Below are 23592 nucleotides of genomic sequence, written 5' to 3' on the forward strand. Positions count from 1 at the left end.
GGCTGTTCAGTCTGGAGAAAAGAAGGCTCTGAGGTGACCTAATTGTGGTCCTCCAGTATCTGAAGGGGGCTACAAGAAGGCTGGGGGGGGACTTAGGATATCAGGTAGTGATAGGACTAGGGGGAATGGAATGAAGCTGGAGGTGGGGAGATTCAGGCTGGCATGAGGAGGAAGTTCTTCCCCATGAGAGTGGTGAAGCCCTGGAATGGGTTGTCCAGGGAGGTGGTTGAGGCCCCGTCCCTGGAGGTGTTTAAGACCAGGCTGGCTAAGGCTCTGGCCAGCCTGGTCTAGTGTGAGGTGTTCCTGCCCATGACACGGGGGTTGGAACTAGATGGTCCTTGTGGTCCCTTCCAACCCTGACTGATTCTATGATTCTATGAAATATAACCCCAGTAAATCTTGGGTTTATGCTGTATTGACAATGCCCCCAGCCCTCCCATTCAGATTGGATGTTAGAAAGAAATGCTTCCCCATGAAAGTGGTGAGACACTGGCACAGGTTGCCCAGGGAGGTGGTAGAAGCCTCATCCCTGGAGGCCAGGCTGGATGTAGCTCTGAGCAACCTGATGTAAGTGTGGGGTGTCCCTGCCCATGGCAGGGGTGTTGGAACTGGATGATCCTTGAGGTCCCTTCCAATCCTAACAGTTCTATGATTCTATGATTTCTGAGGGTTTATGTTAAGCCTTCAGCAAGATATTTGTCATCTTATGTTGTTGCCTTCACAAATAACTTTTCAGCCTAGTAAGACTGACATTCATCTGACTGCTTTTAAGTACAGGGTTCAGTTCATGTGTTCAGCAGAGCCTTCAAGCACACACTAGGTCCTTTTAGTATCAGGAGGACTTTAAGAAGAGATTAATGGTAAGCAGATGCTTTAGCAGTCTGGTAGATGACTGTCAGTTTTGGACATCACCCCTCTTAGTTATATATATCACTTTTTGGCCAGATGATTTTGCTTACCCATTGGGAAGGCAGGAGAACCACTTATGTGCCAAGTCCTGGGCTGGGAACTGAGCAGTGTGTAATACCAGCCCAAGCTAAGATGCTGACTGGTGATGTGCATCTGTTCTGGAGCCAGCACAGGGGTAATACCCCTGGCAAAGCTCCAAGGAGGACAGCAGGGATGGTCACATCTTCCCTGGCCTTGAGCTGAGGGCAGTGCTTGCTGTCCAAAGCTCCTCGCACTTCTTGGCTCAAGCCTCTGGTGCCTCCTTTCTGTTGGCAGCAAGAGAGCGTGTGATTAATTTTGGTGCCTGTGGCGTAAATTTTGCTAGTTTTGGTGAAGCTCATCCTACAGGGGGGGAAAAAAATTGTTTAAAAGGGTCTGTAATGCAAGATGGCTGCAGTGATTGCAGGCTGCTCAATTTGCACAACTGAAGGTTACTTCATGTACCAGCCTCAGACACGGCCAAAGATCCAGGATGGGTAATTCTGGGTTTAAAAATAGACTGGTTATTACAAAACAAGCAAGAGAATAGAGATGAAACAGCAAAAGTCCACCTGATTCCAGTGCTACATAAATGTCAATGACATACAGTGGGGAACTTGATGCCAGTTTAACTACTGCTGCTCTTGTAGAAAGCAGCAGAAACAAGTCTGCACACCACAAGGCAGTAGTTAAACTAGTTAATTCATATACCACCCTCAGAGATGGCCAGATATCCAGGATGGCTGATTCTGGGTTTAAAAATAGACTGGTTATTACAAAACAAACCAGAGAATAGAGATTAGAGGCACTAATGGGGGGTCCAAATCAGCTCCCTGTGTCAGAGCCCCCTTTTTATTGTGGATTTGAGACTTGTGTGTCAGAGCTTCATAAAGTAGAATATCACAGTGTCACAGTATCACCAAGGTTGGAAGAGACCTCAAAGATCATCAAGTCCAACCTGTTACCACAGACCTCATGACTAGATCATGGCACCAAGTGCCACGTCCAATCCCCTCTTGAACCCCACCAGAGACGGTGACTCCACCACCTCCCTGGGCAGCACATTCCAATGGTGAATGACTCTCACAGTGAAGAACTTTCTCCTCACCTCCAGACTAAACTTCCCCTGGTGCAGCTTGAGACTGTGTCCTCTTGTTCTGGTGCTGGTTGCTTGAGAGAAGAGACCAACCCCTTCCTGGCTACAACCTCCCTTCAGGTAGTTGTAGACAGCAATGACAAGAAAAGCAATTATGTACAGTGCACTCATGCTGACCAGAAGGCAAACCATATCCTAGGCTGCATCAAGAGGACTGTGGACAGCACAGCAAGAGAGGTGATTCTGCCCATTTACTCTGCACTTGAGAGACCCCCACCTCAAATACTGCCTCCAGTTGTGGTGTCCCCATCGTAAGAAGGACATCCTCCATTAGATCAGGTTGCCCAGTTGAGCCTGAATATATCCAAGGATGGGGCCTCAACTACATTCCTGGGCAACCTGTTCCAGTGTTCTACCACTGTCATGGTAAAGGACTTGTTCCTAATGTCCAATCTAAACCTCCTCTAATTTCAAACCATTCCCTCTCGTCCTGTCTCCACAAGCCTTTGGAAACAGTCCCTATCCAGCCAGGAGTTGGGAGGTTTTTTTTCCCCAATAAATTTTAGGGAGTGAAAAAAATGCAATCCACTCCAATTTAAGGGTGGAGTTAGAATTGTGTCTTTTACTGTGGGTGAAGAAATTAAAGAACTGATTTTCCATGGCTGCTTTATAGAATTAAATTGTCTTCAAGGCCTGATCCTAAGAAATGTTGATCTCCTACACTCAGTATGAATAGGCATGTGCCTCTTTCCTAATAGTGTATTCCTAATGTGTTTTCTGAGACAAAACACGAGCAGATCATGGAAGCAAATGTATTCCTGCTGTTGTCTGTGCCCTTAGGTGTCTAATCTGTCCATTTCACGCACTCATGCATGCTTTCTTTGCTTTCCTTATCTTTTCAATGAAGAGCAGCAGCACCTCCCCGGGCAGCACATTCCAATGGCCAATCTCTCTTTCTGTGAAGAATCTCTTCCTAACATCCAGTCTAAACCTCTCCTGGCACAGCTTGAGGCTGTGTCCTCTTGTTCTGGTGCTGGTTGCCTGGGAGAAGAGACCAGCCCCCACCTGGCTACAATCTCCTTTCAGGTAATTGTAGACAGCAATAAGGTCTCCCCTGAGCCTCCTCTTCTCCAGGCTAAGCAACCCCAGCACCCTCAGCCTCTCCTCACAGGGCTGTGCTCCGAACCCCTCCCCAGCTTTGTTGCCCTTCTCTGGACACCTTCCAGCAAGCCAACATCTTTCCTAAACTGAGGGGCCCACACCTGGACACAGGACTCAAGGTGTGGCCTAACAAGTGCTGAGAGAGAGGTTAAGCCAGGTAGGGAGACTTCTCCTGCATGGAGAAGGAACATAGGAGTGCAGGAGCGAGCACTAAGTCCTACATTTGAGCGCTGGTTGTGGATTTGAAATTTTCAGGGGTGAGGAAGGAAGGAACTGAACTGCAGTGCTGGCACTTGGGTGTTGCAGCTAGGTCTGGTTTATCCTTCTGTACAGAATTTTACAATTTTCCAAGTCATTGACATAAGCATGGAAAATAGAGAGTATAATGGATTGTTAAATCAGCTTTAGAGGGAACTTCTCATCGGGAAAATCTAACTGAGGCTGCTGTTTTTGTGGCAGTTTAGTGTCATAATGGCAGCATACTCCATAAAGGAGTGGAATCTCAAGATTCAGAACATGCTCCCTGCTCACATCCTTGGAAAGAGAATATAACTGCAGATAGAGTTATGCTTGAAAGAATGAATTTAACTCGCTCAGCACATCTCATCAATACAGATGCAAAACAGGAGAAGGTGGGATGGGTGAAGCCACTTAATGCACTCTTCTTGTATTCCCTGTTGAAGAGTGTGCAAAAGGATATTGGAGTGACAAGGGGAAAATAAAGCAACCTACTTTGTTCTGGCCTGATTCACCAAGGGCATGGGGGCTGCATTGTTCTGTTGTCATTTTGTGAGGAACACTTTCCTCTGTGCTTCCTTTGAGGTTACCAGAGTGAGGCGTGAAGAACCACCGAGGTGGCTTTGAGCACACATCTGTCTCTAGTGCACTTCAGCACACTCATATAATAATTCTAGGCTTACAGACAGTAAAAAGGTGTTCCTTCTTAGGAGGTTATTGGAAAGAATTAATCAAGAATTTCTTCTTGAAATGTCTATGTTGTAAAATAATTCAGTGAAATCAAACCCTTTTGCAGGAGAGCTTATCCTATCCCATCCCATTTTTTGTCTTTTTAACTCATTTTTACAGGCAACATTTTGACATTGTTGAAACACCTGCTTTGAACAATTTCTTTCACAGACTGTACCATTTGAAACAGGTAAGTGGAAGTTTAAGCTGAAAAAGATAAGACAAAATGAATAGTGGTGAGGGGGGGAAAAATGACATTGACTTATTCATTTGAATTTAAATGAGGACAATATTTTTTTCAAGTTCACATTCATGTTGGCTGGAAGAGTTGTTCCTCATTCTATTCTAAGAAATTAAGGAGTTGGGAAATAACCTAGTTGAAAATAAGTGAACAGAGCAGAATAACAGTTAGTTTCTGATCTTTGTACAGGGACTTTAGCTCCTGACGTCCTTACATCAGTTTATGATGTTACAGGTCACCATTCTGAGGACCATGGGAGTTTCTACAAGTGTTTGTCCTCACTGGCTTTCTGTTTGTGCTCAACCTTTAACAGTGAATTCTGCACACCTCAATCAGAACCCCAAGGGAATTCCAGCTTTGAAAAGACTGCAGGTTCAGTACTAAGGATTTACTCTGCAGTAAATCTATGGACAGGCCGGGGCTGGTCTCTTCTCCCAGGCCACCAGCACCAGAACAAGAGAACACAGTCTCAAGCTGCACCAGGGGAGGTTTAGGCTGGATGTTACGAAGAAATTCTTCATAGAGAGAGTGATTGCCCATTGGAATGTGCTGCCCAGGGAGGTTGTAGAGTCACCATCACTGGAGGTGTTCAGGAGGAGAATGGATGGAGTGCTTGGTGCCATGGTTTAATTGATTAGATGGTGTTGGATGATGGGTTGGGCACGATGATCTTGAAGGTCTCTTCCAACCTGGCCTATTCTATTCTATTCTATTCTATTCTATTCTATTCTATTCTATTCTATTCTATTCTATTCTTCTCACCCTATTTCAGATGCAATTGTTGCATGAAGTGATAGCTCAGCATAGGAGGAAGCAACCCCTCCATTAAATTACAACACCGTGAAGACAAACTGGTTTAATAAGTCCTCTATAAATTGCTGGAAGAAAGCAATCATGGAATAACTACAGAAAGATATTGGTTTTTTTCTTAAATCTCTTTTTGTTTCCACATATCATGCTGGTAGGTAGAGAGAAAGCCTGAAATTCAGAACTGGTGTAAACTAGTGCTCCCCCAGGGAAGTCTGGTGGAGTTACATTATTTCATACTAGCTTCCAAGGAGGGACCTGCACAACAATGACCATCACATGGAAGTGACAATAATGTTACAGACTTGCACAAAAATGACCATAGAATCACAGAATCAACAAGGTTGGACAAGACCTCAAAGATCATCAAGTCCAACCTGTCACCCAACACCTCATGACTACTAGACCATGGCACCAAGTGCCACATCCAATCCCCTCTTTAACACTTCCAGGGACGGCGACTCCACCACCTCCCTGGGCAGCACATTCCAGTGGCTAACAACTCTCTCTGTGAAGCACTTTCTCCTCACCTCCAGCCTAAACTTCCCCTGGTGCATCTTGAGACTGTGTCCTCTTGTTCTGGTTCTGGTTGCCTGGGAGAAGAGATCAACCCCCTCCTGTGTACAACCACTCTTCAGGTAGTTGTAGGCAGCAATAAGTGACAAGGATATTATGGAAGTGACAAGGATGTTATCCTGGCTACCTAAATTTGGTCCACCTACTGCTGGAGCAGATAAAACCAGATTTAGTAGACAGAGCTATGCTACATCTGGGAAGCAACCTGCAGTCTGTTTTCTCAACACTTCAGCACTGCCATTCTCTCCAGAAAGAGCATTGCTCGCCTTTAAAAAGGAGCAAAGGAAAAATAGAAAAGAAGCAAACAAACAAAAAGACAGACAAGAAAAAGACAAACTTGTAATAATTTCTTATCATTTCCACCAAAGGCACTGGACCAGAAGTTCTTTTTTTCTTTTTTTTTGAGTGACAAAAAGAAAAAACCCAAACCACTCCAGCTTTGCAGCAGTAGCCTAAAGATGGTATTCCTCCTCATTATCAAGCCATTTGAGTCTCTGCCAAACCTGCATTACTAGCAAGATACCTTTCAGACAAAGGTAAATCTTTGCCTCTGTGTTAGACAACAGTGCAACAGGAATATTCTTCTTCCCTATCAGATGAAGCCTTCTGTGATTAGCTGGTTGATGCATATCCTCTAATTTGTCAAGGGTATTTCTGTGTTTTCAAGGCAATGCTTAGCCTGAAAGTTGGGAAGAAGCAGACTTAAAAGCTGTAAATATCTGTCAATGGTTCTAAATATGGAGATGACAAGTGTGCCAAAATCTGGCTTTGAAGCTTGACTGAATCAAGCCTCACAGGATTATATTATGGATCTTTCTCCTGCTGTTAGTCAGAAACCTATAGCCAAGCATCATTTCCAACAAAGCCTGTAAGCATTTACACTGCATCATCTAAGCAAGTGGGACACTTCCTTGCACTCTTAATATATGGGGTCTGAGGTGTGTGGGAAGGGAGTTCAAATAATATAGTTGCTAGTTATAGCACAGAATAAGATTCAAGGACCAGAAAGAGCCTTTTTGTTATTCATCAGGGCTTTTGAGGGTGGGGGGGATAGGGGAGGGAAAGGGCAAAAAAACCCCCAAACTTCCTGCATTTAGATTCTTTCAAATAAAACCTTGCTGCAGACACAGTAAGAGGATCTGGCATTTTTAGACAGATTTTTAGGGCTCTTAAACATCATCAGAAAATGCTATTCTGCTACTCAGGGAGCTCAGCTTGTACCTTGTTCCACTGATTTAGTGAAATGGTGCTGCCAAGCAGTGTGGAAGTGCGTGTACAAGGAGAGTCAGCCTCAGGCTGAAGGGTAGACAGCAAGGCAGGACTTCTTTCATTCTGAGTCTTATGCTTAATCTTTCTACATGTAGTGCTATCACACAGAGCCACAAGGTTTTGTTCTTGTTTGTTTAGCTTTCTTTAGCCAAAATCATTATCAAGTCCCTAGTGTAAGTGCAATGATATCATTTGTGTTAAACTAGAGAGTGAGAGCAGAGTGCTGTTTCATGGGAAGTTTTGTGCTTTTGTCTTCTTGTTTGTTCTCTCCTTGAGAAAGAAAACCAAAGTGCTTGAGCCTGTCCTTTGAAGAAAGATACAGAGATGGGAACCAGCCCTCTTCCCATATGGTAGTAGCCCAGAGGGAAAGACCAGGTTCAAACACCTCTTCTAATCCTGGCCTTCCACAGTAAAGAGGTTGCCCTGTGTGGTTTGTGTTTGCATGTCTGCCTCGTGGTCTGTCTGACCCTGCAGTATATGGACAGTGCAGAATCCCAGAAGGAATGCTGTATCTGCCTGGTCTTGCCAAGCAATTGCACTGTGAGCACAAGAACCACTTCCCAGCTAATATTTCACTGAAGCTGATCTTTTTCCACAGAAAGTTTTGGTTCCAACAAATCAGCACTTTCCAAGAGAGAAGTCTTTAGCCAAAGAAATTCCCCAAATGTTTAGTTGTGGTTGTGGTAGCTTCTCAGTAGGGGGAGTTCTGGTATGCTTAGTTATAGGTTCATGTCCAAGAATTTGGAGAGCATAAAGTGTTTCCATGAGCGTGGCTGGCGTATGAGGAAGGAACAAAAGCCTCTAGGACTTCAGTTCTTCCTTAAAGCTTCATTATCTCCTGCTCTTCATCCTTTCTTTGCTTTCTGTTCCTAAGTTAAACAGATACTGTCCACTAGTTTATTCCATGATCATTTCCCCTTGAGACAAATTATTCCAGAGCAGACACCTTTCTGTCATTCAACCCACTGGATCAAAAGCAGTGAAATATTCTGGCAAATATATTGCCTTACCTTTAACTTGCCTACTTGTTCTGCAAACATGCAGTCTCATTTAGCATTATCTCTGCTCAGAAGTTTATCCCATTTCTAGTTCTGCCTGAGAAGCAGATCACAAAAGTACTGCCTACTCACTCCACTTTGAGTAAGAAATTAATGTATTCCATGGGGGGGGGGGGGGGGGGGGGGGAAGTAAGGAAGACTCCAGTTAATGCTTAGTCCTTAGGTAGCAAGCAGATTAGGAAGCAGGTAACTATCTGGAGTCCCTCTCCTTGGTGTAACTCCTTTTTGGTTTTCCTTTTCTGCTAGGCATGAAAGACAAAACAACCCTAAGAGCAAATTATTGCTGGGTTCCTTCTCTAGTACTACATTTCCTCCCTTGTGAAAACAAGCCATTAGGGGGAAGAAAATAATTGAATAATAATCAGCTGCTAGTTGAGAAAATGGCTTTCACTGTCCATCCACCTGATTGCCAGATCTTGCTCTCTCTCCTCTCAGCCAGAGCTGTTCTCCTGTTTGTTTGTCAGGCCTCACGGATAGTAAGAAGTATTGGTTCACAGTACACAGTGCACAGTATTTATTGCATCTCCACTTCTCCCCACCCATCCCCCTCTGCACTCTCTACCCTCCCTCCTTGTTAGACATGATTACATGTTGTTTGCCCTCATTCCATTTAGGTTACTTTGCTGTATCATCCTGAATTTGTGCGTAGCGTAACAGCTCCTAAGATCTCCTAGTTTGAGCCAAATGATAGAGTAGGCAGAGTTCATTAAAATAAATAACAGCATAGCATGAAACACAGCCCTGAAGTAATCAAAACTGAAATCTGAACAAGTGACTCTGAGTGTAAAGAAGTCTGTTACATGCTGTCTGATACAGGCAGAAATGGGGGCTTGGAAACAGCCAGTTTTATATGCTCTATTTAAACCTGTCAGCTCTCCAGACAAAGACAGGGGTGGTTATAGCAGGGGGACAGAAAGCAGTTGGGGAGTGGGGGGGGGTATGTTTGACAGTCATATAGAAGCTTTTGTCTGGATTTCTCTCTTGATCATCAAAGATGGAACATGCTTCATGCTGTTGTTGCTGTTTTCTTTGCTGGGGGCAGCAGCAGAGGAAGGCCATATTTTAAAGCCTAGGAGTGGAAATGTCTTGTGGAAAGCAAACTTTCTGAGCAGTTAAATGCATATGACTCCACCTCCTTCCACTTGCTCCTGTGTGCCTCACTCTCCCATTTCTTTAGTGTGCTTTAATTTCAGTGTTTGTAATGTTCCATTTTAAAATCTCAGTGGTTGTTTTTTTTTCCCCCTGCTGTCTTAAAGACTCTTTGTTCCTCAATTCAGCTTTAGTTCCTCAGGGCACTTGAATTACTGCTAAAATTTTGCTCTTAAAAGAAAGGCTCATGGTTTACTGGGGGTTTGTACCTGTCACTAGCTAGAGTGCAGCAGAAGAGGCTACAAAAATACCTCATCCTTATATTCTGCCATCAGCATTTGCTGCTGTCAGAAACAGGATTCAAGGCAAGATGGTCCAGTTCTGTAGCTCGTTATGTTCCTCGCTGCCTTCATTTCAGCAACTCCTTGAGCATCTCTGAGTCTACAAATATGGTGTATAAACCAAGCAGAAAGTATTCCCTGGCCACCATGGTGGAACACACAATCTGGATGGGAAAACATGTTTCTGGTTCCCTGTGGAGGTACCCTGTTGATAGATATGACATGTCGATGATTTTTGCACCTGCAAATTGGAGCCTGAAGCAATTGTACACAAGCCCAAGTGTTACAGCAGCAGGTCTTGTGCAGGCACATGTGTACATTTACTGACTTTGCAGTTATTTTTTTATACCTCTTTAGTACATCCTTCATTTTGGTTTTGTTCTGTCTCTGGTCTTAAACTCCAAAGAGTGCACGAGAGTAGTCGTGCATGCTGCTGTATCCTGTTTTCAAGGGAGAACAATGGGTTAAAAATCTTACCCTGGTATGAGAGGCAAGAAGTATTTGGTGGAATCAAAAGGTTGGAGATCCTGGAAGGAAGCTCCCTTGTTAGAGGCTATGGGAATAACTGGGCTTTATCTTCTAAATGACTCCAGAAGGGCTCATTTGTATCAAAGTAATCATGTAGAAAAAGACTCTTCTGAAGAAGACAAACAGAAGGGAATGAATGCTGATAAGGAGATGGAGTAGAAGGAAATGGAGGCTGCTAGAGATCAGGCAGCTTCTCTGTTGGAGCTCTTGCCAAGAGAGACCTGGACATGCTGGTTCAGGTCCTCTACCTCTTACAGCCAAATGACCAACGGGCCCTGCTTTGTCTCAGCAAAGCTGCCTTGCCTAACTGGGACTCCTGCCAGTTTGCCTCGGCTTCTCTTAGAGGGCAAACATTAGACTGGATTTAAAATATTCACTGTTTCCTCCTCTTTGCTGAATTTCTGTCACAGGAGCTCCCTGTCAGTCTTGTAGCCAGACAAAAGCTTTGACTAGCGCAGCAAATGTGTAGGAATTAGTGCCTTAGGGCAGGCTGCAACTTCTATAGCCAGCATCAACAGCAATGAATGCACTGCCACTGCCAAAACTCCCTAGTGAGGAAGGAGCATGGTGTTCACAGGTCCCTAAAGTGAAAAAAAAGAAAAGCCCCAGGACTCAAGCAGGGGCTATACCCCCCACAAGGGGTCTTCAAGTGGAAGTGGCAAACCCCTGTGAGGCCAGCTTAGCTACACCAGTTGTAAAAGAAGCGTAACGTGCTCAGGAAGGTCCTGCCCTGCGAGTACATAAGGCTGCTCTGTGAATAGATGGGCAAATACCACTGCCTCACCATTGGGATATGGGATGTAATTTATTGAGAGTGTGAGAGGCAAGGTGCAGGAAACGTTTTCATTGTGCCATTTCATCCACAACTAAACCTTCTGAGCACCTGAATTCTGTGGTGCAGCAGGACGTACAGGGTTTGGTGCTGCAGGTTGGGCACTTTGCAGTGTGTAGAAAGCTCTCACGGGATATGTTAACAGCTTCTACATTGATGTGGTCTTCAGGAGTCCTCAGATTGCTGGGGAGTCCTCAGATTGCTGGGGAGTCCTACCCAATCTACCACGGGACTAGGTAGGGCTGTGTGAGAGACATTATGTTCTTCATTTGGAGGTGCAGCAAAGGACACTGAACAAGGCACTGATCTGTGCTTTCCCATGAAATCTTGACCCTACCAGATGCCTTCTTGCAGCAAATGCACTGTCCACAGCCTTCTGCCCTGTCAGGAGCTGGCCTCTTTCATTGCACAAGGTTTCTATGGAGCAGTGACAGCCTTTGTTTGATTCAGTGCAAAACGGGGAGGTTAAGGGGAAACTGTAGATAAATTTTGCACATGTTTCTAATCCTTAATTTGCGGATCATTAACTTCCCCCTGTAACCCTTGGGAGACAAGGTCACCTGCCTCATGGGCTGGGGAGGTGCTTTTGCAAATAAGAGTGTTTGTTCAACAGTGCTGATCCCTGCTGATCCGTTATGAAAGCCACATTAGTTATTGTAGCCACACGTTATGTACAGTCATGTGATGCTTGAGGCCTGAAATACATTTAGCAAGCCAGAAGAGATAAGGCAGGCTACAATCTGGCTTTCTTCCCTTAGGTTTGCAGAATGTGTTTGCAGATGTGTTGATCTCTAGGAGGCTGGCGGGGGCAGGGGGGCCAAACAGGAGGTGGTGTTTTCTCCAGTTGCCTGTTTCAGCATCAGAAGGTAATGAGATGATGAGGTCATCTTTAACACCTTCTACTAGCTGTGAAGACGGCCTCCCCACATCCTGAGCCTGGTTGTTTCTGCTTTGCATCAACAATGATGTTCAGCCTTTGTGAAGTGGATCCTACCTGGCTTTGTGGAGAGCTATTGGGCTCAGCTGGGTCTGTTTCAATGATGCTTATTGCAGCAGCCAGGTTTAAGTAGCTCCCCTGACCGGTGAACCAGTGTGATCAGCACCTTGGCTAGGAAACTTCCAGCTTCTAGCTCATGTGATGTCTATCACATGCACTACCTTTCCTCTTTTTGCTAACAGTTTTACCTCATAGGCTTTTAATGTTTCCAATAAAGTCACAGGTGAAACTTGTTAAGGCATTTAGGTGCAACTGAGAACGAGGGATTCAGAGGAGTGGCTGTAGCCAAAGATGTGGATTTCTCGGTCATTAAGAGACAAGGAATTGGAGCAAAACACCAAGACTGAATATTTGTGCTTGGCTTCTCACAGGCCCAAGCTGAGCAAATTTTGCTTGCCTTAGATGGGGACAATACTAGTGTGACATTCTGTGGGGTACTGAGCTTAAATGACTTCCTTGCAGTGGATTGGTACTGCAGTTGGTAGCTGCTGCACACAACAAGCGTAGCAGCAGTTTCACCTCTTCTATCCAGAGGCTACATAACAATGATTACAAGTGCCAACGCTTCCTTTTCTTAGCCCAGTACTGGGACTCCCATTGTTTTCTGTTCTAGGACAGTAGCGATTAGGTGTCACCAAAGCATGATATATAGGTGGGAGAACCAAGATGTGAGGTTTTGTCCCTCCTGAACAGGGTATTTAGTTGTACAGTCTCCATCTGCAAGCTGACTTGTGAATGCTTAATTGGAGCTCTTTGCTGCTAATCAGGTTAAGGGTAACATGGCCTTGCACATAGAGTGGGAGCTGCCTCTGCACATCCTTTTAGTGGCTTACCTCCCCAGTTCTTGTGCAGGACATCTGGACTGCTCCGAGGAGTTGATGCAACAGCAGAGTCTCACTGGCACCTCTGGTGCCCTGGGAGCATGAAACGTCTGACCTGCTCAGCCCACTTTGTACTTCAACAGTAAATTAAAGGTCTTCATTAGCTTGTTTGATAGTTGAATAAAATGCTTTGAAACACTGGCACATTAACTGCAATCAAGTTTTGAAAGGTCTCTGGTTGCTAGAAGGAAATTAGCCTGATAAATCGCTCTTTTCAATTAAACAAATGGGTAATTTTTCACAAGCAAGCCCAGAAGCTATCATTTGGGAAGCTGCCTTTTTTTTCTTTTCCTTTTTCTTTTTTTTTTTTAGCTTTTTAAAAATTATTATTTAATATTTTACACATCATTATTATTCTTAAAGAACTTATTCTGTTTTTCAGAAGTGACTAATTGTCGCTGAAGTGTAAGATAGCAGCTTGCAAACCCACCCCCTCTCCCTCTGCCTCAGACAACCCCACTGAGGTCTCCTGATCAAGCAGTGGCCTATGAGTTGTACTTTCAAAATGATAACAACTAGTGGTGTGACCTTGGTTCACTGCCTGCCTTTCTGTGCCTTTGTTTACCTGTTTGTCTAAAGAAGCATTACCCTCCTTGGGTCAAAAAGGGCTGTTTAACTTAAGCAAGGAGCTCCAGGATAATTATAGTTACTTAGTAACTTTCCTCTCAGAGTAAACTGGTTAAGGCTGCTAGGAAATGTGATGTCTTCCCTCTTGGTCAAAACCAGGGACTGACCTGAAGATACCTCGGGTCTTTACAGCTTTAAACAGAGTCTGCATTCAAAAAGTACTCTCAGAGCTTGGAAGCTGGAACAGATTGCTGTGTCCTATGTGTAGTGAGGCTGAAAGGGACCCCAGAAAGGCACACTGACCCCAGGTTCACACCAGAGCTATGGGTGTGCTAAGAATTTCATATGCCCTATGTAGTGCAGGAAAGCAAATGCCAGTATAAACAACTGCAATGCCGGATTCATCTTGCCTTGGGCATATTTATCCAGGGTATTGCCATTACATCATTCCCATTAGGGCTTGTATTATCTCCTATTTTATATCTTAGAAGCTGTTACAAGCTCTAGTCAGAGGTCAAGATGCTGTTGAACTTCAGATGTTTCTGAAAGAATAGCATAATTCTGCCAACAGCAGAGCAATGTTAGGTTTGCAGCAGGGCAATGTTGCACAAATTGTGTGAGATAATTTAATCCAAATTATAGACATATATATTTTAAAATGAGGATTTTATTGCCAAAAATGCAGACACTGCATCTTAAAATCCATATGTAAAAAGTTCCCATAGCTTCCATCTTCTGAGAACTAAATAGAGTAATCTGGGGCTTTTTTTATGGTATCAGAAGAGAACCACAAATGATCTCAGAACTTCCTTCCACCATCTAAATAAAATAATGCTTAAATATCCTGCTGGAGTTTGGAACAACTGCATAAAACATGATGACTCACGTGATTAGACATTCTCCTTTATTTTTCCTCTGTGTACAGTGCTGATCCTCCTGTTCATCACAGGGCGTAATTACAGTGTGTAATTGCATTCCTTTCACCTAAACTGTTTCCATGTTGCTGGGTTTTTTTAAAACTTCTGTTTCCTGAAGCACTGCTCGGTGGTGAGTGTTTCAGTTTGGTTTGGAAGCAATCTGCATGCAGAGACTTGGCTGCTGGACTGCAGTGCGCTTGATGAGAAACTTCACGTTCAGACAGAATTCAGACTTGCAGGAGAATGGTGGCGACCTGTACCTGGCTGTCCCTTGGGTGCTGCTGAGATAAATGTTCAAGGCAAAAAAAAAAAAAACAACCAACCCAAAACTTCTGGAAGTGATGTTTTTCCATACAACGCAGCATTCCTTCTGAGGACCTCAATTCCAGGCAAACCGTGCCCCAGGGCAAATGGGAGCCAGCTCTCACCTTGCTCACCAGTAAGAAGGTCCTTGTGATCATGACCAGAAGCTGAGATATCTGAAAACTGCCCCTCAGTCCAAGTACAATCTGCATTCTTCTACTGGTGAACCCCCACCACCTCCAGCCTCAAGGCTTCAAAACCCACATTTTGCTTAGTGGGTGGCATCTGACCTCGAGCACTGAGAAATCTCATCTACTTATGATGGCTCATAAGTGCTCTGCTCTCCATCCAGGCAGAAGATGACTCATGGTCCTTAGTCCTCATACTGAGATTTGTTTTGCTGCTATCTCATCTTCTTGTTTTCTTGTCCCTTTTCCCCATTTCTTTGTTCTGTCTGCCCAGCATGCGCTGTGGTAACTGACACTGGAAGCTGTGTGGGCAGGGAATGGGTTTTGGCTTTAATAAAGAAGTGTGGTTACATCATCTTGCACAACAGGTCCCTTGCCCTGTGGCTGGGCCAAGTCAGTCCTTGGAGTTGCAAAAAATATGGAAAACTTGGAATTGCAATAATCAAAAGATATTATAGTGTGCTATATATAATAACAACACATTCTAGGCTGCTCTCTGCGTGGAATCTCCCAGGTATACCTGGCAACAAGGGGGAGAGAGAGCTGAATACTAATGACAGTTGGAGGATGGGGCACTTAATAGTGTTTTGGCTAATTGCCAGGTTGCCTGCTCTTGAAAAATTTACCTGTGCTGAGCTAGGCAATTTTCTTTCTTTCTTTCTTTTTTTTCTTTTCCCCCCAAAGTGCAGAAAATTAGGCTAGGTGTTAGTAGAGCTTTATGTTTTCCCAACGCTTCCTACAGTCGACTATGTGAAGGTTCACATAGCCACGAGGCTTGCGTTTCCAGCTCAAAGAAGCCTTCAGGCCTTCTTTGAAAGGCTTGGAAAACCATAGCAGCTGAACAGACCCAGGCAAGAGATTGCAATTTTGGAGAGCACCAGATGTAAACTTGCAAAATGTAGAAGTATTTTTGTGTTTTGTGGGTTTGGGGGGGGGGGGATTTTTTAGCTTGTTTGCTTGATTCTTCTTTTCTTTTTTTATTTTTTCAGTAAAGCCAGATGACTAACTCACAGGGCCTCTTTTCTCCTTCCCTGCAGGCAGAACACAGTCTCTGATGATTTGCTTGCTTCAAAAGGTCCCCACTGATTTTACCTTTGGGTCTGTTCTACCATCTCTCATTGTTTCGTGTAAGCATTTTCTGTGGTAATTAGGGTGGTAATAGCATAATCCCTGGTGGCCTTCCTGGAGTGTCTGGCCTCTCTGAGTTGAGAAAGCTCTGCTTGGGGCAGCATAGTTTTCCTCTATGTGGGAAGGGGGCAAGCTGATGCTGTGAACATTGTCCTGATTATGATGGAAAAATCTTGTGAAGGAGGAAAGTTTTGCAGTGTTTCCCAGAAGTGATTCAGGCTGCATTTGTCTGATTTCCTCTGGAAGCTCACAGCAACCTTGGCGGTGCATGTTTTGTCCCCGGCTGCTTCCTTCTGGACACTGTGGTCTGCATTGTCCCAGAGGAACACAGATATCTCTGTGATTTGTAGATGCAGGTGCAGGCATTTCTTGTTGCTGGGCACAGATATGTTCAGAGCTTTGAAGACCAAGACCTTGAACTGGCAGTGGAAGCAGATTAAAAATCCTCTTCAGCTTCCTAAAATGCAATGCTGTAGTCATCTGAATGTGTGTGAGGCAATGAAGGAAAACAGCTCCTCCGTTTTTAAAGGCTTATCAAGTCTCTCCTGAATTTAGTAAATTTTCATTGTCACCTTTCCTCTGAGTGATTTTTGAATAACCATTGATATGAATTCTTCTAACTTTAGGATATAACAAAATTAAGACAGCCTTTCAGAAGTGTGGCCATGGGGCAGAGGAAGAACAGTCATGTCCAGGGGAGAAGTACAGCCATCCAGTGGGAACTAACAGAGCAGAAAGGGTTTGAAAACCTAGTTTTAGAAGCTTGCCCCTAGAGCTGGATTCAAGGAATTTCTGCTGCAAGAAGACAGGCCCTAAAAGCTTAATTTACAGCTACAGAAGCTTTGCCTTCTGTATATAGGGAACAGGAGTGACCTGGAGCAGGCCTTGGCTAACTGAGCTCTGATCTTGTGCCTTTAGGCACATCCTGTGCCTCAGTTTCCCCATGGTTACAACAGGAGAGCTGCTATCGGTGGTCTTTACAAAACCTGTTTGAGATCTAATGAAAAGTGCTGTGGTGGTCTAGGTAGCATTGTTGTCAAGTTCATGGCAGAATCAGTGTGACCTGAAGTCAGCAGGAACCATACACAGAAGCTAAAACTGAGTTTATGACCCAAGTTCTGCGTTAAGAATTCCCCAAGCCTGAGTTTAATCCCTGGTTCAGCTTGCACAGTGTCAGCAGGGCTCAGTGCAGAGGAGCCAGTGCTCACAAACAGCCTGGCTTGGGGTCAGCATCCTGCTGCCAGCCCCGTGGCACTCCCAGTGGCAGAGCAGATTCCATTTCTTGGGTGCTGGTTTGAAGGTCTGTGCATTCCTACCTCCTTGTTGAGGAGCAGAATGCAGACTGGGACCAAGAGGCCGTTCACCCTTCCAACACTAGCAGCTGTCATACACACAAGGCTGGTTTTGTGTACTTGACAACTGTGGGGTTTACCTCCGTGTTAGTTTCACGCAAAATCAGCTTTTTTCCACTTTATTTTTGCTGCACAGGGAGATGGATGAAGACTCCCCATCTGCCACGCAGAAGGATAAACAGGGTAAGATCAGTGTATTTCCCTACCGTTCATAAACTTCTGAAATTCTCCTTTCTGCTGGCTGTTGGCTTGTATAAGGTTTTTCCCGATGCCCTGTGCGCCTCCCCTGCCCGAGTCCGACGAGATGCAACAGAAATTAACCTGATCCGGCTCTTACAAACCTTGCTAATAAATATGTTTACTTTCTAGTTATCTGGCCGGCCCACATCGCCCCTGAAGGCAGAAGCGGGGCGATGCGATGCGGTGGGGAGCGCTCCTTGGGCCCCCTTCCCACGGCAGGGCAGGCGATAGGGCAGGGCGCAGCAGCCGGTGCCGATGCCGGCGGCGGAGCCGTCCCGCGGTGGCGGCGGGCGGACTGCAAGGCCCGGCATGCGGCGGGGCGCTGCGCAGGCGCGCTGGGCCGCGCTTGAGTGGCAAGTTGTTTGTTCCAGCGAGCACCAGCTGCTCGGCACTCCGGGCTCCGCTGCCTCCCTGCCCGGCTCCGCTCCGCGCCCCGCCGGCCTCCCCCGCCGGTCCAACTTTTGCACCCCCTGCTCCCTCATCCCACCCCCCCTCCCCACCCCCGGAGCCGGGAAGGGAGAGAAGGAGCCAGAGGAGGGGGGGAGAAAAAAAATAATAATAATAAAAAGGCACCGACAATAACAGCCCCCCTCCCCCTCCCCATTCAAAAACACAAAATAAACCCCAGGGATAGATGAACTACAAATGAGAAAGAGGAAAAGATGGAACTGCACATCCTAGAGCACAGGCTCAGAGTGGCCAGCATAGCCAAGGAGAGCATCCAGTTGTTTACCTATGGATTAATCAAACTTGCTTTCCTGTCCTCCAAGACGAGGTAGGTGCTGGGGATGGGGCAGCGCGGGGGCTGGGGGTGCTTTCGTTCCAAGGGGGGCGGGTGTTGGGGGGGTTGGAGGGGTGTCTCCTTGAGAGGAGCAAGGTGTTGGGGGTGGGGGGGGGTTTCCCATCTTGCGAGGAGGCAGGGTGGTGGGGGGTGTTTCCCACCTTGCGAGGAGGCATGGTGCTGGAGGGGGGGACGGAGGGTCCCACCTTCCGAGGGTCAGGGTGCTGGGTTAGGGACACACTCCTTGCGAGGGGGCAGGGTGTTTAGGGGGGGTAACCTCCCTGCCAGGGGGCAGGGTGCTGGGGGGATACCCTCTGCGGAGGGGCTGGGGTGGGTGGGGTACCTTCACTGCAAGGGGGTAAGGCAGTCTCCTTTTTGTAAGGGGGTGGGTCGATGTGGAGCCCTCCTGGGAAAAAAGCAGGTCCTGGGATGGAGAACACTCCTTGCAAGGGGACAGAGTCCTGGGGTGAGGGGCACCCTTGCAAGGGGGCAGAGTGTTGGGATGGAGGGCAGTCTCCTTGCAAGGCGGTAGAGTACCCTCCTTCCTGTAGAGGGTCAGAGTGTTGGAGTTCGGGGAACACCCTCCTTGTAAATCGGCAGGGTGCTGGCGTGGATGAGGAGACCCCTCCTAGCAAGAAGCTAGGGTGCCGGAATGAGTCGGACATCCACCTTCTTGGAGGACAGGGTTATGGGGGGGTGGGGGATGAGTGGGGACATCTCCCCATCCCAAGTGTGAGAGTTGATGATGGGTTTGAGCGCTGGAGTTTGGGGTCCCCCCCGTGACGCCGGAGGGCAGCCCCCGGTGCGGCTTCCGCTGCCCTTCCCGGGCCGCTGCGCTCGGCCGCGAGTGGCTGAATGAAAACAGGTGGGGGCCGGGGGCCGGCCGGGGCAGGCGGCGGGCTCGGGGCGACCGCCGGACAACAAAGGCAACAACAGCAACCAGAGGAGGAGGAGTGGTGGTGGATTTCTTTTTTTTTTTCTCCTCCTCTCTCGCCTCTTTTTTTTTTTCCCCTTCCCTGGTTGTTGTTCCTTGCAGCACTCCCTGAGAGCGAGTCTTCCACACGCTTGTTTGTTCCAAAAGGTGCTTTTTTCAGTGCTGCCAAACTGGGAGAGGACAGGGGGGCAATGCATGCCTTGCACTTGGTTTTCTTTAAAAATCGTGGTCTTGAGTGATATGGATTGTGATAGCTTTGGGGAGAGGAAAAAAAAAGAGGAGGGGGGGAAAAAAAGACCAGGAAAACTGGAGTGGAAGGCACTGTGAGAATTTTATTCTCTTTTAAGGGGTGGAAAAAAAATATTCAGGCTGATATTATTGAGTGTATGAAGCTGCCTAGGCCTTTCACAGCAAAACAACTTGAACTGCAATTGCATATTCTTGTGCCTTCACTTAGCTTGTTGACTTTGTTGCTCTGCTCAGAAAGAGGAATAGGAATGTAAATAGCACAGCTCAAACTCTTCTTGTTTTTCCAGCCTGATAATTAGTATTTCAGTTTCTGCCCAGATTCATCTCGAATGGCATTCTTGTCTGAAGGTGGGAAATTTTCCTTGGCAGTGGGGAAATAATAAATAGATAATAAATTTGCTTTTTATTTCTTAAATTGTTTTCTTCCAAGGCTGTAATTCAATCCTCTCCCTGCGATAATGCTTACGGATGAATGGACCTATTTGTGGTGTAATTTGATTACCCTCCCTTATCTTACAGTTTAACTTCATGCATTGAAATTTCACTCTGATTTGGGGCTCGTCCCATTTGGCTCACCACTAAGGTTGTTTGCAGTGTAAGGTATATCAGCACCTTGTTTACTGCTGTCCCTGAATACTTAACTGGGCATTAAAGGCTCTTCAGTCTTACATTTCTATTTTTAATGTGTTGTTTCATTATAACTGAAAGCTGTTGCTGATTTATTTGGGGGGGGGGGGAAGGGGTTGTTGCCCCCCTCTTCCATGCTTAAAATGTCACTGTAAACGTCAACAGGGAGCTCTTTAAATCTGCCACCCCTAATGCATAGTCTGGGGTTTGGTGAGGGCTTCCTTTCAAGTTCAGAGACAGTCCTGTTGTGGTTTTGTTACACACTACGTTTCAAATCTTCAGCGTTAGAGAGCCGTGAGAGGGTTAGGACAGTAAGATAAGCCCTTTGGGTACATATCTGATACCTTGTCCTGCACTTGGGTGCAGCACTTGATATTTGGGCATTGCCTCTGGTTACTGGGGTGTCTGGCCCTTTCCACGTACAGTGAGTATCAAAAATTGTTCCCTGCTTTCATGGGTTCTCACTGGTCAGGAACAAAACACTGTTTGTGGGAAGGTTTGTTGGCACAGGAAACTTCTATTTGTTTCCCTTTTGTTTGTTTTGTTGTTTTTGCAGACGGTAGAGATGCAGGGGAGAGAGGGGGAAGCTTGTTTGTCATTCATAAGACAACTGACAATACTCAAACATTGCTTTCTCCCCTGTGCTTTTCACGTTGCCTTCTCCTGTGTGCTTTCTCCTGAGGCAACCAAGGTCCTTGCCCCAGAGCCTTTCTGCTCTGATGATCACTGTGTGTATGAGGAAGGTGAGGAGCTCAGAGATGTAACTCCAGAAATTTATGATCCCTCTGTCTTTCCACCCCCACGCCCCCCTTTAAGCAGTGGATGTGCCCAGGAGACAGTAGGTTTTTATATGGGTGCAAGACAAATCTTCTTTCCCAACTACCCCATCTGAATAGGACCACTGGGGGAATGAAAGGGGAAGGTGGTCCTAATCTGCTCTGATTAGATATCAAAGGTGCCATTACTTATACCACCTACATTTTTCCCAGTGAGACCTTGAACAGAGTTTTTCACCTGTGCTGCAAAGCTGCCAGTAAGAAATAATGATTTGTGAGACAGATGTGATCCAGAGAGGTGGTGATGACATCATCATCGCTATCCTCCTGTTAGCCATGTAAGAAACTACTATTTTTACATAGGCCCTTCTGAGAAGTGACCTGGAGGGAGTCTTGGAGTCTCCTTCATGTTCTCATACACCAGGGAAAAGGGCTGGAACCTTTTTTACATCTTGTACATTTTTCTTAATCCTATTGGGAAGGAAAAGTAACAAATCTCCCTCTCTTTATTTGGCCTTTTGCCACTTTCAGTGTGCCCTTGTTCATGGCATGAGGTTTTTAATTTAGCTTCTGTTACAATAGCAGTCTTTTTTTTTTGAACAAAGAACAGCAATTTTGGAACTATTCCGATGGCCAGAAGCAAGAAAGCAGTTAAGGAGGTGAAGAGGTGAGAGCAGCAGTGAATAAAACAGTGGGCTGAGCTGAGCCAAAAGAAAAACACTATTAATCATAACTTTGAGTTAGGCATGAGGTGCTTTATGCAAAGTTGCATTAAGGCAGGTAGTCCAGAAATAAATAACAGAACTCTGAGGCAGTTACACTGAGCTGTGTGTTCTTAATGCTCTGCCTCTGTAAGCCAGTGCAGAGTGAGCTCAGTGAGCTGAGCTCTGCCAGGCACCCTAGTGGAGGATCACATCCCTGGAATTTCTAGTTGCTTGCTGATCTTTTTGCTATTGCTGTCATCATCACCCGAGTGTTTTGCTGATTGTATCGTGGCTGTGTTGTGCTAGAGAGTTCTGTGGAGCCAGGGATCTTCACTTATTCAGAAGGGTGGGCTGCATCTTTCTGTGTGTAAATACAACTCCTCTGCCTGGTGTTAAGATTGTGCCCTTTTTCTTTTGTGTGCGTGCTCTGTAAATGTTAGTGTTCTCAGGCAGAGGACTCTGCTCATCTGTAAACTCCTACCTTCAGCTTCCTGTGTGCTGCAAAAAGAACAGCTCCCCTCTTACCAAACTGAAGTCTCTGTGCTTCCTTGGTCAGAGTTAAACCATCTCATGCTGTTGGGTGATGTGCCACAAGTCACTTGCTTGAGGACCTCAGAGATGTAGTAATGTGCTGCTACACTTTCTTCTTTTTTTTTTTTTTTTCATTTCCTAATTGCAAAATATTTTTAACTGCATCTCCTTTCACTGCATATGAATTAAGTCTGAATGGAGGGGAAGGAAGGGCAGTCTTGGATAATGCTTGCACTGAGCCACCAGTGCATGCAGTAGGGAGAAGGAAGGTGAACCTGACCTTGTCTTTTCAAGGTATATAGAAATATATGGAGACTTCAAGTTCTGGAGAATAAAGTGGAGTCAGGGTTCTCCCAAGCACTGCATCAGGTTGGACGATGATCCTTGGGGTCTCTTCCAACCTTGGTTATACTGTGATACTGTGATCTGTATCATGTAATTGGCCTGATTTCTGGATAATGCTTTGGTAGACCTTTGAACATCTGGAGTCAATGAGGTCACAAGTAGCCTTTCCTCTCTCTCTTCCATTGCCTGATACAGAGATTTGGTGGGAAACTGTCGAAGTAGTTGAGGGAGAAAGGTGTTACTTAAATTGTAATGCTATTAACTTACAACAAGGCTGAAGTTGAGTGGTCAGTTTATGCCCAGGGCTGTGTGGTTAGAGTAATGGTAGAATCATAGAATTGTTAGGGTTGGAAGGGACTTGAAGGATCATCTAGTTCGAACCCCCCTGCTGTGGGCAGCGACATGTCACACTAGAGGTCAGGTAGCATCACAAACATTGGAATCTCCAACTGGGAGTTTTCAACTACTGTATAGTTTGGGCTTGTCATTATTTCTGTATGCTAAAGAGAAGAAAAAGGTTCTGCATCTGTAAAGGATGAGACCCTGGTCACAGAAACATTTAAGGCAGCCAAAAGCTTCTGTAAGCCTGGTTTCCTTGCCACAATGCTCAGGTCTTCTTCTAGAGGTGCAGTTTGTGTGTATTGGGGGCTGTGTGAGCAAGATGCTTCCCAGAGAAGCAGGATAGGGTGGAAGAGCCAGGCTGGGCTCTACCTTGTGTTCAGTGCTGCAGCCTCCTGAAGGCAGGAGGTATTCTTAGAGTGGAGAGGCACTTCAAACTATTCATTCCAATAAAAATGTCACAAGAAGTGAACATTGATAAAGTGTACAGAATAACCTGGATTTTCTTTGGTCCTTGAACAAACAATGGAACTGGGTTTATTATCTTGACGTTTGTGGTGGCATTTTTGGCCATCTATCCGTTTTGCCTAGTAATAATTGACACCTCCACTTACAAACAGGGTGTTGTTGCTAATGAGACATTCGAAGTGTTTCTCCTTTCCTGACTGCTTGTTTACCGTCTGGGTCTCCTGAAATTTGAGATACTGTAATAAAAGGTCTGTTTGGGGTTTCAGAGCTAAGAGGACAAACAAGTGCTTAAAATGTATCCATGTATCACTGGAGGGCATTCAAGAGCTCAATAGTCTGTTTCCTTTGGTAGGAGCTCAAACAAATGTTGTTTA

At 45.6% G+C, this 23592-nt stretch overlaps 1 protein-coding gene across 1 annotated transcript in view; it reads left to right on the plus strand.

Annotated features, from left to right (window-relative positions):
- The first annotated feature begins 17837 nt into the window (after positions 1-17837).
- Positions 17838-23592, plus strand: part of CASTOR2 (cytosolic arginine sensor for mTORC1 subunit 2) — a 134407-nt gene continuing 128652 nt past the window's right edge. Inside the window, exon 1 of the mRNA XM_054166508.1 lies at positions 17838-18239. Within this exon, the coding sequence (XP_054022483.1) occupies positions 18127-18239 (113 nt within the window). The 5' untranslated portion in view covers positions 17838-18126. The remainder of the gene's footprint in view (positions 18240-23592) is intronic.

The sequence above is a fragment of the Dryobates pubescens genome, chromosome 13 (genome assembly GCF_014839835.1).
Source record: "Dryobates pubescens isolate bDryPub1 chromosome 13, bDryPub1.pri, whole genome shotgun sequence".
NCBI classification, from domain to species: domain Eukaryota; kingdom Metazoa; phylum Chordata; class Aves; order Piciformes; family Picidae; genus Dryobates; species Dryobates pubescens.